The sequence below is a fragment of the Heteronotia binoei genome, chromosome 18 (genome assembly GCF_032191835.1).
Source record: "Heteronotia binoei isolate CCM8104 ecotype False Entrance Well chromosome 18, APGP_CSIRO_Hbin_v1, whole genome shotgun sequence".
Classification (NCBI taxonomy): Eukaryota; Metazoa; Chordata; class Lepidosauria; order Squamata; family Gekkonidae; genus Heteronotia; species Heteronotia binoei.
In genome coordinates, this window is record NC_083240.1 from 13,520,295 (window position 1) to 13,535,217 (window position 14,923).

Genomic DNA, 14,923 nt, shown 5'->3' on the forward strand with positions numbered 1-14,923 from the left:
CTACATGCTGCGATACATTTCTTTATTACCCTAAGGAGCATTCAAAATTGGTAGTCTCACCTGTAGCCTGTCATCCTGTCCACTCTGGCTTCAGACCTATTTCTGGTAATCAAGCATGAGTATTTCAAGACCCTTCAGAATGGCTGGCTCTTTGCCCAAGGCAGTATCATCTGAAGGAGGCTGGAACAGGTGTGCAAAAGGAGCTTTTTGACTGATCTGTTTTGCATGCTCAGCTGCCAGTCATGAATTGTAAAAGAATGTATGAGTGAAAATGAGGAGCAAAAGTTGTGGTGGCAGGACTCTATGAATGGAAAGGTTAAACCTCTTGGCATCAAGATGGTTAGATACGTTTGCCTGTAGCAGCAGGAAAGAGCTGGCATCCAGGAGCACTTTAAAGGCTAACAAAATTTGTGGCGGGAAGGAGCTTTCATGAGTCACTGCTCACTTCTTCAGGGGAAGAGCAAGAGTCCAGTAGCACCTTAAAGACTAGCGGAATTTGTGGCAGGGGAGGAGCTTTCACAAGTGAGCAATGACTCACAAACGTTCATGCCCTTCCACAATATTTTTTAGATCCAAGTGAGGCAGCCGTGTTGGTCTGAAGCAGTAGAACAATGTAGGAGTCAAGTTTCACCTTTAAGACCAACCAAGTTTTATTCAGAATGTAAGTCTCAGAAGAAGGTAAATTAGTTGGATGGGAAAAACTTCTGAGAAAGAAATGTCCTCATTTTGACCCTGGCTTATAAACAATAGAGACATTCTCACATTTTGACGTGTTACTGTTTTATTCGTTTCTCACGCTCATGCTACCCAGATCAAAGGTTTGCTCAATTTGTTAATTTTACTATTCTGTCATTGGATTTTAAATTTATACCATTTTGCATTCTAAACCACTATATAGGTATGTCGCTCTGCTCACTGTATCCGATTTCTCGTCTGAAGAAGCACGCATGAACACAAAAACTTGCATTCTGAATAAAACTTTGTTGGTCTTAAAGGTGAACTTGACTCCTACTTTTGTTCTACAATATTTTTTTTAGTCTAAGGTGCTCCTGGTCTCTTGCTCTTTTCTCCTCCTGGCGTTTGCAGCTCAAAGGATCGCAGGTGCTGGGAAAGATCTTTCTCACCTGAGACATTTGGGGAACCGATGCTGGCCAGAGGTGATTGGATTGGATTTATATGGATCAGTGGCCTAACTTTGGCAGCCCTTTGATCTGTTCTTGTTGGAACTTGACAGTGGTCCTTAGAATGTAGTTTGTGATGCTTCTATGCTGCTGTCCATGGTGCTGATTCATTATTGTAACTTAGAATTCTCCAGGGAAATCTGCCAATGTCTTGGAAACTGCTGTTGTATGGTAGAGGCGAAAGGTCGGGAATAAAGAAAGATTTGGGTCTGTAAGCGTATGTACCCAATCTATAATGGGAACTGTAGATTCGTCTGTCACAGAGATGTGCTGATCAGCATGCTACTGACAGCTCACCTTGACGGGCAAGAAATAGGGTAGACAGAAGAAACTCTCCGACAACCCCCTCAACTCCACAGTGTGTAAATGTCTCGGTGCATTCATGGATTCAAAATGAGGTATCAGCGTCCCACTTCTGCTACCATGGGAGCCAGTGAGCAAAATAAAGGCACTACCCAGAAAAGGCGGTTGAGGCTGTAGATTGTCTGAAGGTCTGATTGCTGCAGCAGCAGCTGCCATAGCCTTACCCACAGGACAGCTGCATGCGGGATGCTAGGCAGCCCACAGCCTTCTCAGCTGCTGCCCCAAATTGTGAAGCACGCAAGAAGTGCAAATGGCACCATCTTTGCAAGCTATGGAAGAAGAAGACTGCAGATTTATACCCCACCCTTCTCTCTGAATCAGAGACTCAGAGCAGTGTACAATCTCCTATATCTTCTCCCCCCACAACAGACACTCTGTGAGGTGGGTGGGGCTCAGAGGGCTCTCACAGCAGCTACCCTTTCAAGGACAACCTCTGCCAGAGCTATGACTGACCCAAGGCCACTTCAGCATCTGTAAGTGGAGGAGTGAGGAATCAAACCGGGTTCTAGCAAATAAGATCCGCACACTTAACCACTACACCAAACTGGAAGAGCTCCACTTGGTGAAGCCCACCAAATGCACTGTGAATGATGAGTAAATATTAATCCCAGGGGTGCAAAGACTGCCGACATAGAACTGCTGTTCTACTGTCTTACCTTGGACATCATAAGCACATCTGAATTAATTCGGACCTCTCGGCTCCAAGAGCATCTCAGTGTTTTGGCAGAGAAAGCAATTGAAGTGCCGGGCCTTGGAGTGGAGATCTTAATCCCATAGTGCTTTGGTGCTTGACTTTTCTCACTCTTCTCAAAAACAGCCACTTGGATTTTAATTGAAACTTCAGAAAAGCAAGCTGCAAAGCGAACTGCCGAAGCTGTGCTGAAATTACCCTTTGCCTTGGGTTGGGGGAGTTCTGTCAGTTCTGGATGAACGACTTATTTTTTCCCCATTATACCTGCAAGTCACTGTATTTCACATTTATCGACTTAGAAGGACCCTCCCCTTTTTTCATTCTCTTTTTAAAATTAAACTTAAAAAAACCCGATATGCAAGTGCAGTCAAATATTCACAAAATCTTAACCCTTTAAATCCCCTCTCCCCCCAGACAAAAACCTATAAGAACTCATCTATACCATTATCCTAGGATCAGATTCAGACAGGCAAAGTTCAAGAAGTAGATACAATATGATCAATATAAAAAGCTGCAGAATAAACTCTGCCCCATGGCACAGAGTGGTAAAGCTGCAGTACTGCAGTCCTAAGCTCTGCTCATGACCTGAGTTTGAGCCCGGCAGAAGCTGGGTTCAGGTAGCCAACTCAAGGTTGACTCAGCCTTCCATCCTTCTGAGGTCAGTAAAATGAGTACCCAGCTTGCTGGGGGGAAAGTGTAGATGACTGGGGAAGGCAATGGCAAACCACCCCGTTAAAAAGTCTGCATGAAAACGTTGTGAAAGCAACATCACTCCAGAGTTGGAAAAGACTGGTGTTTGCACAGGGGACTACCTTTACCTTTACATAGAAAATACATACTGACACATTCAAAAGAGGCTCAGCTTATAGAATGCACGGAATGCACAGGGTGAACTAAAACAGAAATTTTATCATAAGCTGATATTTTTTCTAAAAGCCATGACACTCCTTTACTGTTGCATTTTGGCTTTATTGTGTATATTTTTGTTCGTTTGCTTTCCCCCTTTCTCCTTCACCCTCCTTTTCAGGACCTTCCCTGATGGGTCTCAGGCTTCTGCTCCCTCAGCAGTGAGAGAATTTTTTCTGGTCTGTTTTCATGTTCGGAGGGCGCCTTGAGACAGGGAAAGGCACCGATTGAGATGATCCAAAGAACTGTCAATGGAAGGTTTCTCCTCGAGATTCTCCATCTCTGCATGATCCTTGATATCAGTTTTGTAGTACATGAGACTGGAGACATCCGTTTGTGTTAGGGAGGAGCCTGGGCTCAGTAGTGGAGCATCTGTTTCCTGTGGGAAAGGTTTAGAGTTCTAGTAAGAGGCCAAAAGTTAAAAAAAAACATCAATGCAACACACGCACAAAAAATATGGAAGGCCACAATTGTATTTAGCTCAGGGGCGGCTGAACTATGGCTCAGGAGCCACATATGGCTCTTTCACACATCTTGTGAGGTTCTCAAAGTCTCCACCACCTCATCAGCTGGCTTGGAGAAAGCATTTGTCTCTTTAAATCACTTCTCCAAACCAAGCCAGCTGGTGGTTTGGAAAATGCATTTAAAGTTGCTTTCTTTCCACCTCTCCATCTCCATTTTCCTTCCTTCCTTCCTTCCTGCCTGCCTGCCTGCCTGCCTGCTTTCAAACATTTGATGTTCATGTCTTGTGGCTCTCAAACATCTGATCTTTATTCTACATTCTGAGCATTTTACTTGTACTCTTAAGACCTAAACTGGAAGGTATATATTGGCAATATTACTGTTTCCAGTACATGCAATTGCTGCTTGCATACATTTGTGGTCTTCCAAATTTTTGTGAGTATCATTCATTTCCAGGTTGGAACATTCTGTTTTGGGTCCTACATTAATTGTTTATTGCTTTACAGCAGGGAGTTTGTTGTGTGTTGTAATTTGTACTATTTGACCTCTGAAGAAGGCCTCTGCAGGCCGAAACACACCGGGTCATGTATAGTTTTTAAATATGTTTTTGTAATAAACACGTGTACTTTTGTCTATAATTATTGACGTTTTTAACTTTTGGCCCCTTACTAGTACTCTAAACTTCCTTTGGAGGTTTTTGTTTGTTTGGTTTAGTTTCTTTCCCCCACTCTTTGTGGTTGTTCTGTGGAAAAGGTCCCACGTTCAGTTCTATGTGGTATAGGAAAGGAAAAGGAAAGGACCCCTGTGCAAGCACCAGTCGTTTTTTACGGGATGGTTTGCCATTGCCTTCCCTAGTCATACACTTTCCCCCCAGCAAGCTGGTTGCTCATTTTACCGACCTCGAAAGGATGGAAGTCTGAGTCAACCTTGAGCTGGCTACCTGAAAACCCAGCTTCCACCGAGGGTCGAACTCATGCCATGGAAGCTGATCTGATCTGCCATCAAATCAGAGCTAACCTGTGGTGAACCCATAAGGTTTTCAAGGTGAGAGAGATACAGAGGTAGTCTGCCCTTGCCTGTCTTTGCATAATAATCTTGGTCTTCCTTGGTGATCTTCCATCCAAATATAACCAGACCCAACCCTGCTCTTTGGAAATAAGACCACAATTCCAAAAGCCAGGGCAAAATTTGCATTGGCACAATGGCAGGTTCTAGATGCATTTGCTCCTCTTTAGAAATGAGACCGAGTAGCTCAGAATTCCAAATCTTGGGGAGAAACTTGCATTTGCACAAAGATGGGTTCTAGATGCGTAGGTTCCTCTTTGGAAACAAGGCCAAGTACTCCAGAATTTGGTGGAAAATATTCATTAGGATTGTAAGCATCCCTGTCACACAGCAGGGATCTAGCAGGGCCTTCTACTGGCTGCCACCACACTGGCAAGAGTCTGTATGGAGGGCCCTGAGACCCAACCACCCCTGTATCTTCCTTATTAAGAAATATCTCTTAACTGTGACCAAGGAGACGTGAGGACCCAAGGAGTATAACAACAACAGTTTATTTACAGTGCTGAAATAATGTGGGTAAAAGAATGAAATATATATACAGTAAAGGTTGGTGCAAAAAAACAAAAGCCCTGACGCGTTTATCTATACAGTCCCTACTCTAATAACCAACACTCACTCCCTTGGGTAAGGGACCTTACCCCTGCTGCAAGCTCTCCAGGCTACAGCCTGATTCCAGCTCAGCCTTCCAGGGAAAGAACACACCCTGCCTGGGCTTGGCCCTTTTGTGTTCTCCTCCCAGACCTCACCCTTCTCTGGGCCAGTTTCCCTCCAAAACCTTGGCACCCAATCAGAGGGACAGAAGGGATCCTGGGAAATGTATGCTTTTTTGTAACTCCTAGGCAGGCTTCTCTGGAGCCTACAGGCCTCCCTAGGCCCAGGATCATGACAACTCCTAATTGGGTCAACGCGTGGGCATTAAGGAACAACGGTGGAGATTTCAGTCTAGCTTCCCAGCTCCTCTCCAGGTTTGGAACGCATTAGTCAACAAAGCAGCAAGTCGCTTTAATTTTGTAAATGAGAGAAAATTGGCAAGGGGGGAGGAGAAGGGGCAACAGGAAGCTCTTGTGTTTAATGATGCTTATTAGTTACATAAGTGAGAGCTCTTTGTGTGTTTCAGGGGACATCAGAAAGCTTTAGCATGTTGGAGCTGTTTTGCCATTAAACACCGGCAGATGCTAATGGAGTGTGAACCTTTGCATAATGGCAAAAGTGAAAACAGAATCGGATGTTTTGCAATCAGAGCTGGTGGATCAATGATCAGTCAGAAGGGGGGGAGGGAGGGAAATGCTCATCAGAAGTAGCTAAACGCTGTCGTAGGAAGCGGGGAGAAAATCTGCTAATGCCCCATTGATTTGTGTGGCGTTTCAGATTGGCAAACCCGAACCCCTTGCGTTCTGTGATCATAATGGAGTTTGATTAAGCACGGGGTCTGAGACTCTGCCAAGAAACCTGCTTCTCATTACAATAGCGCCAATCCCGGCTGAAACATCAAAGGATGGCTGGGAAATGCCATAATGGAGAGATGTTCTTTCTTTCATGAAGTGAGCCGACTTACATCTGAAGTCGATGAATGGGCTTCTTTTTAATTAGTGATGGGATAAAGCTGAACTGAGATAAAAGGATCCTGCAGCCTTTTATACAGTAGGCCGAAGACAATTTACGACTGTTTGTGCGAGCTTGAGCGTCACTGCAGCCAGGGGTGACAGCCTCTCAATCTGTCTGGAAGGCCAAAGTCCAGCCTCTGAGTATGCAAAGAGTGATTTCTCCCTTGCCACTGAACGGCCACAGCCAGCTCAGACAATTGCGGGATTAAGCGTTTGGGTTCTAGAGCAAAAGATGTCATTTCCAGCCTGACATACGCTCTTGCAAATAAATTTAGGTTTCATCACTTGTTATACAAAAGCTTCATTTCCTGCAGATTGGTTCAGTCTCCTAAACTGCATACACTGTTCCAATAACCTATGGCTTCTCCTAATTTGAGGGTACTTGTTACTGGGGGGGGGGGGGGGGGACAGAACTGCCTCTATTGTCTCCCTGTTTTTGCCTTTTTGGAGATGTACACTAAGGTGTGGTCAGAAATGTAAGTCTTATTGAAGCTCAGCAATTATGCATCTGGTTGGCATTTTGGAGGGGAGAACTCCTAAGAAACCTCAAGAATGCTGCCTTCCATTCCCTCATGGAAGCAAGATAGGATATAAACCAAATAATATCCTATCATATCATATGCTCAAGCTCTACAGGAACACATGAAGCTGCCATATACTGAATTAGACCTTTGGGTCCATCAAAGTCAGTATTGTCTACTCAGACTGGCAGCAGCTCTCCAGGGTCTCACTCAGAGGTCTTTCACATCACCTACAACCTGAGAGCCAGTTTGGTGTAGTGGTTAAGTGTGCTGACTCTTATCTGGGAGAACAGGGTTTGATTTCCCACTCCTCCACTTACACCTGCTGGAATGTCCTTGGGTCAGCCATCGCTCTTGCAGGAGTTGTCCTTGAAAGGGCAGCTGCTGCAAGAGCTCTCTCAGCCCCATTTACCTCACAGGGTGTCTGTTGTGGGGGAAGAAGATATAGGATATTGTGACTGATCTGAATCTCTGAGATTCAGAGTATAGAAAAGGAAAGGAAAGGTCTCCTGTGCAAGCACCAGTCATTTCCGACACTGGGGTGACATTGCTTTCACAATGTTTTCACGGCAGACTTTTTATGGGGTGGTTTGCCATTGCCATCCCCAGTCATCTGTGCTTTCCCGCCAGCTAGCTGGGTACTCATTTTACCGACCTTGGAAGGATGGAAGGTTGAGTCAACCTCAAGCTGGCTACCTGAACACCCAGCTTCCGTCAGGGATCGAACTCAGGTCGTGAGCAAAGCTTAGGACTGCAGTACTGCAGCTTTAACACTCTGCACCACAGGGCTCTTTATTCAGAGTATAGGGTGGGATATAAATCCAATATCATCTTCTTCTTAACTGGAGACGCTGAGGATTGAACCTCGTACCTTCTAGATGCCAAGAAGAGACTCTACTACAGAGCCCCCACATCCCTTCTTCACCTTTCATTAGTCTCCCTGGTTTTCAGTTAAAGGGTGAGCTTAGTGATAGAGCACCTGCTTTGTATGCAAAAGGTCCCCGGTTCAATCCACATCAAGGGATCGGGTAGAAGGTGACCTGGAAGACCTCTGCCCGAGATCCCCGAGAGTGGCTGCCGATTAGACCAGACTAACCTTGAAAGCTTTGTGAGTTCAAGTCTGGTTTTATTTACCCATTCAATTTTTTTATGCTGGAACTCAGGCCATTCCTCACAGGAGTCCCAGAACTTCTTCCAACCCAGGCAGGGCACAGCAGGAGAGGGAAAAAACCATATGCTGCTCCAGGCATGGGATAGAGAAGGTAGAGAAAGAAGTCCTTTTCTCCATTTCTCACAGTACAAGAACTTGTGGGCACTCAATGAAATTAGTGAGCAGTAAGCTTAGAACAAATTAAAGGAACTACCTTTTCGCCCAAAGAAGTACCTCTTCGCCAGTGTTGCCTCTAAGCTGAGTTAGCGTGAGCTAGCTTGCAGATTTTTAGCCACCAGCTCACACGTTTTTTGTCTTAGCTCAGGAAGGATGACCCCAGAGCACAGTAATTGATGCAGTAGTTCGTAACTTTAATGTCAGTAGCGCACAACTTTAATGCCAGTAGCTCACAAAGTAGAATTTTTGCTCACAAGACTCTGCAGCTTAGAGGGAACATTGCTTTTCACCCATGTAGAATTCACAGCCGCAGGAAGTGGTGGCAGCTACCAGCGCAGCCAGTTTCAGGAGGGGATTGGACAAGCATATGGAGCAGAGATCCATCAGTGGCTGTTAGCCACAATGTATAGATGGAACACTGTCTGGGGCAGTGATGCTCTGTATTCTTGGTGCTTGTGGGGGGGGCACAGTGGGAGGGTTTCTGGAGTTCTGGCCCCACTGGTGGACCTCCTGACGGCACCTGGGCCTCAGCCACTGTATGACGCAGAGTGTTGGACTGGATTGACCATGGACCTGATCCAACGTGGCTTCTCTTACGTTCTTATGAGCTCCCCAGAGGAAGAATGAGATAAAACCATACTAAGTAAGTTAAACAGACATATCTATGCTTAGCTTCAGCAATGCTGCTGCACTCTAGGTTTCTTAGCTGGATTTTAAACTGATTTTTATTATACCTCTTAGCTTTTTATTGATCTTATTATTTTGTACTACCTTGGGGAACTAATGGAAAGGCAGTATATAAATAAGCTAGACTTTCTGACCATCCACTGCAGCTTGTGGTGGAAGAGGAATACGCCTGGACTCAGACGTGAATGTGCAGCTGTGTGTCCATATATGCAAAATACCCGTACATGGCTCCCCTCCCCCACCTTCTCCATAGCTGCTTCTCTGGGTAAATCATATGATGGAATTCTTTGAACCTGACATGCAGCTGCTCTGTAAGAAATATAAACAGGACCCGTATAAGATCAACCGTTCCATTAAATAACTTTACGCTATGACATGGATGGCCCAGTCTAGCAGGGCCAGCGCGTGGGACTCGACGCGGTAGGTGGTGGCCTAGGGTGCCATCTCGCCATGGGGGCACCCCATCCCCATCCCCACTCGCGCTGACCCTGACTTTGCTTCGTCCTTCCCTCGCTCAAACAAGGCAGCCTCTGCCCAGCCGCCTCCACAGAGGGAGAGGGCTGGGGGGAAGAGGCAGTGGAGCGTCCTTCCTTCACTGAGCAAAGGAAGAACAAGGCAGGCAGCCCCTGCTCAGCTCCCTGTGAAGCGGGCAGGGGGCTAGCCAGAGGGTGTGCCACTGTGGTGATGTCACTTTCGGGTTGGAGTGGGGGGGGCACTGGCACAGGGTTCTGCCTCGGGCAGAACCCCTAACACCAGGCCTGCTGTCTAGTCACATCTCAGAAGCTAAGCTGCGTTGGCCCTGGCTAGCACTTGGATAGGAAACCACCGAGGAAGTCCAGGGCTGCTGCTACACAGAGACAGGTGATGGCAAATCACCCCTGGACGTCTCTTTGGTTTTGTTCTCTTTTTTAGCCTTGTTCTTGTTACGTTTATTGGCTTCTTTCCTTACTAGGGTTGCCAAGTCCAATTCAAGAAATGTCTGGGGACTTTGGGGGTGGAGCCAGGAGACTTTGGGGGCGGAGCCAGGAGCAAGGGTGTGACAAGCATAATTGAACTCCAAGGGAGTTCTGGCCATCACATTTAAAAGGACAGCGCACCTTTTTAAATACTTGCCTTCCATAGGAAATAATGAAGGATAGGGGCACCTTCTTTTGGGGCTCATAGAATTGGACCCCCTAGTCCAATTGTTTTGAAACGTGGGGGGTACTTTGAGGAGAGGCACTAGATGCTATACTGAATAGTTGGTGCCTCTACCTCAAAAAACAGCCCCCCCAGAGCCCCTGATACCTCCAGATCAATTCCCCATTATACTCTATGAGAATCGATCTCCACATAGGAAATAATGAAGTGCCCAGCAGACATTTCCTTCCCTCTCCCCCTCCCCCACCCCTTTCTGGCGACTCTGAAGTGAGGGATTGACCTCTCTACTGACGAGTTGCTGCCAACTTCTTCAAAGTAACACAGACCCGCCATCCCAAGAGGAAGCCTTTCAATCGGAGACTGAAGCCTCTGGAGGTGGAAAGTCACATGGTGGCTTTGGGGGCGGGGCTTCCCCCTGCCAGCCAGCTGACTGAGGGCAGGAAGGAGCCTGGGAAAGCGGAAGAACCCCCGCTGGGACCTCGGGATTGGCAAGCCTATTCCTTACAGAAGAGCTCTTCCTACGTACTAGGGATTGAGTGGAGTCCTTCACAAATGGATGTTGCCAGAACTTTTGTTGTAGCAGGAACTCCTTTGCATATTAGGCCACATCCCCTGATGTAGCCAGTCCTCCTGGAGCTTACAGTAGGCTCTGTACTAAGAGCCCTGCAAGCTCTTGGAAGATTGGCTACATCAGGGGGTGTGGCCTGATATGCAAAGGAGTTTCTGCTACAAAAAAAAGCCCTGGATATCGCACTTTGGCCTTCAAACACACAGCCCCTCTTTTCGGTGGAAAAAGAAGATGATAGATGCCACTGCCAGTGGCTGAAATTACCCCTCTACCATGAACAGCCTGTAAACCCATTCCTCGACACATCTCCTATCCATTCCCCTACATCCCAAAACATAATTTCATGGCAGCAGTCCTTTCTTCTCTAGCTTAAAAAAGGAAATCCTGACGTATGTTTGGAACTGAAGCTGCTTTCTGGTGTCCAATGGAAAGAAACTGTGTACAGAAGCTGTGTAGCAATTTACCTTGAGTTGTCTTGTGCCTCCCTTGCAACTGGAATAGCCAATGACCCATAGTCCATTGCTGGCTCCGCACTCAGTTCAACAAGGCTGAGTTTTGTATGTTATCTGCTAAAAGGATCTGCTTGTCCTTTTAACTAATTAAATCTTTTTACAGTATCCCTGTATTATGTAATGATCTCTAGACATCTCTCTTCTTGCAAACCTGGCAAGGTCGCCATACGTTGGCTGCAACTTGACGGCCCTTCGCACCCAAAGCACCTGACATCATTCTCCTCTCTTTTGTCCACATCACTACACCCCTGTGAGATTGATTTAGGCTGGGAATCTGGGACAGATCCAAGGTCACCCTGCAAGCTTCCATGGCAAGAGTGGGGATTCGAACCTGGGTCTCCCGGATCCTAGTCCAGTCCTCTAACCGCTACCCCACACTGTCTCTTTCACATGCAGCAAGCGGACTAGAGCTGCATGCATAACGTATGATAGGGAAGGGGGTATCACAGTGATCCCTGGTGTAGCAATTACACAAAGAGTCTCCCCATTTTCATGTGTGGATGGATGTGTGGCATGAAAGTAGGGCTTGCGCTGAAACTTTGGGGCCAGCTGATCCTGTGGCTTTTGGGGGAGAAAGCCTGCTAATGGCTACCTTATTCTGGATTCCCCAGGAGGCAGATACGGATGACAACCAAGGGACTTTGGACTTTGACGAGTTCTGTGCCTTCTACAAGATGATGTCGACCCGACGGGATCTCTACCTGCTCATGCTCAGCTACAGCAACCACAAGGACTACCTGGATGTCGATGACCTAAAACGCTTCCTTGAAGGTGAACAAAAGGTAAGAGTCTGGGACTTCTTCTGCCAAGTTTTGGAATCTAAGGTCCCTGATGGTTAAGTGAACTCCCTTCTGTTTTTGGACTGCCGCTTCCCAGCAGCCCCTATAAAAGGAAGCAGGAAAAAGCATTTAGCAGGTTGCTCAACCACTTGAGTTTAGAGCCCTTTTGCTCCTGTATCTTTGAACCAATTTTTTTTTTTTTGTTTCTCCTTTTTTGCCCTGTTTCTTCGCTTAGCTCCTTTTCCCGAAAAGGGCAAGATGTAATTCAGAGTTGAACACAGGCAGGAATGTAATACACGTTCCTTACTGGTCTTGAACCAAGCTCTGATCTCTCGTTTCTGACACTTGGCGTGCCCCGGACTCACTTCAAAGTGACCTTTCCAGCATCTGCTCTGTCCTCTGTGCGATTGTCGCTTTTACTTGAAATGCTTAGCGAATGTGAGCATCTCCTGTGAGAACAAAGTCACCTCTGAAGATCTGGGAACTTGTCCAAGTATTTACAGACAAACGAATAAATCATCTTCAGGTTGTTGGTTTTTTTAAAAAAAATTCTTTGCAGTTTTGATAGTGCCTGAAAATGGGGTGGGTGCTTGAAGGAGGTCAAGCAAGTGTCTTTCTAGCACAGGTAACCTGTCCCTTGAAGCAATGTCAATAGCCAAGCATGGGTGGGGTGGGGGATGAACATCTTCATCTCTTGCTTGAGAGACAAATGGCTTCTCTTTGGTGGCCTCTGTGTACATTCCTGAGGATGTCCCACTTGTCTTTGGATTTTCTTAAACCAGGGGTGGGAAACCTTTTTTTTCTGCCAAGGGCCATTTAGATATTTATAACATCATTTTTCTGCCAAGGGCCATTTAGATATTTATAACATCATTTTCAGGCCATACAAAATTATCAGCTTAAAAAACAGCGCTCCTTCCTCCCTCCCTCCCTCCCCTCCTCCCTCCCTCCCTCCCTCCCTACCTGGATGTCGATGACCTAAAACGCTTCCTTGAAGGTGAACAAAAGGTAAGAGTCTGGGACTTCTTCTGCCCTTCCTTCCTTCCTAAAATGCAACTGCCACCAGGAACTCCTTTGCAGCAGGAACTCCTTTGCATATTAGGCCACACCCCCTTGATGTAGCCAATCCTCCAAGAGTTTACAGTAGTCCCTGTAAGAAGAGCCCTGTTGGAGGATTGGCTACATCAGGGGGGGTGTAGCCGAATATGCAAAGGAGTTCCTGCTACAAAAAAAAGCCCTGCCTGCCACTTTCCAACACCAGCCTTTTATTCTGGTCATTCCTCTTTCTCTCTAAAGCACCACCAAGTATTCATTTTGTCTCTGAGGTTTCCTAAAGCACCATTCTTGGCAGTGAATATCAGCTGCTAGATCAGTCTGCTCTGCTTACCGGAAGGATCCTGGGGAATAGAGGGAAGAAGAATAATGATAGAGCTAGTGTGGCTTCTTCACTTATCCCCACAATGCTTTTTGCGGTTAGCAAAACAGGGGCACCATCCGTCAGCTGCCACTTGACGCCCCTTTCCACCAAATGTTAGGGTTTGCCTCAAAACCAGGGAAAACCTGTCACGTTCCTATTTATGGCCTATTAGACAGCCCTCTGTGACGGAGATTTTGTTCCACGCTGGAAGCTAATGGCAAGCATTTGTTCTTAATGCACTAATAAAACCACACACATTTGCATCCTTTTTACTCCTAATTTTAGATGGTTCTTCTCCCTCATAAATGCTTAGTCTTACACACTTTGCATGCCTTGGAGTTATTTGTGTGCCATGAACTGAACAGCAGTCAACGAACTGCACATGCCTCTGTTGTCTAGGTGTGCTCCACTACCTGGTTAACGAGCTGTGCTTTGTGCCGCAGGGTCTGAAGAATAACGGTGAAGTTTGTGTGCCTTTTGCACTGCCCCAGTTTAAACCTAAGCAGTGTTTGCTGCAGATTAAAGACTCCGGGTCTTGTTTCCTGATGGGCTCATATAGAGCTTTCATCACAAGCAAACAAACCCACTGCTGTTTCACCTCCGGCAAAAAATTGTAGCAGATTTCATCCCGCCCCCCCCCCGTAGCTTTTCACATCCCATGTATGTGTAAATTGCATTGAGCTGTGAAGAATGCTGAGCATTTTGCTCGTTGGCATTTGAATTGACATCTGGTAAAGTCTGGAAAGTCATTTCTCTTTCATTTATTTATTGAAAAAAAAATTAAAGTTCAGGGCAGCTTTGCTTAAGTGTGTGTGTTTAAACATGGGGCCTCTCTCTTCTCAACATGCAGAGAATGTCCAAAATGTGGTTTATGGAACTCGCAGCCGCAAGATGTAGAAACAGATGATCATTTTGCTGACTTAAAGTGGGGCAGATGAATTTAGATACACTGGGCTAAATGGATTCTTCATGTCTAGTTTACTCTCTCTCTCTGTGTAACAGATCCAGGTGGGCAGTAGTGTTACCTCTAAGCTGAGTTAGTGTGAGCTAGCTCACAGTTTTTTTAGCGTCTGGCTCGCACGTTTGTGTTTTAACGCAGGAGCGATGGCCCCAGAGCAAACTAATTGATGCAGCAGCTCACCACTTTAATGCCAGTAGCTCACAAAGCAAAATTTTTGCTCACAAGACTCTACAGCTTAGAGGGAATATTGGTGGGCAGCCATAATAATAATAATAATAATAATTTTTTATTTGTATCCCGCCCTCCCCGCCGAGGCAGGCTCAGGGCGGCTCACAGACATGGAAAGTACCATGATTACAACAATATGTTGTAATCATGTTGGTCTGAAGCAATAAAACAAAGTGGGAATCCAGTGGCACCTTTAAGACCAACAAAGTTTTATTCGAAGTATGAACTTGGACTGGTAAGTTTCATTTCACTATGTCTGAGGAAGCGCGCATGCACATGAAAGCTCACACTTCGGATAAAACTTTGTTGCTCTTAAAGGTGCCACTGGACTCCCACTTTGTTCTCTGCTTAACGGTTAATGGAAGATACGCAGTGTGGGGGATGGGGAGGTATTACTTTCATGCAGGGGTGGAATTCTAGCAGGAGCTCCTTTGCATATTAGGCCACACACCCCTGATGTAACCAATCCTCCAAGAGCTTACAAAAAAGAGCCTTATAAGCTCTTGGAAGA

General features: G+C 46.1%; 1 protein-coding gene across 1 annotated transcript in view; it reads left to right on the top strand.

Annotated features, from left to right (window-relative positions):
• The window catches only part of PLCH2 (phospholipase C eta 2), a 179,796-nt gene that overhangs the window by 38,533 nt on the left and 126,340 nt on the right, over window positions 1-14,923 (top strand). Inside the window, exon 6 of the mRNA XM_060259046.1 lies at window positions 11,639-11,809. Coding sequence (XP_060115029.1) covers window positions 11,639-11,809 — 171 coding nt within the window. The remainder of the gene's footprint in view (window positions 1-11,638; window positions 11,810-14,923) is intronic.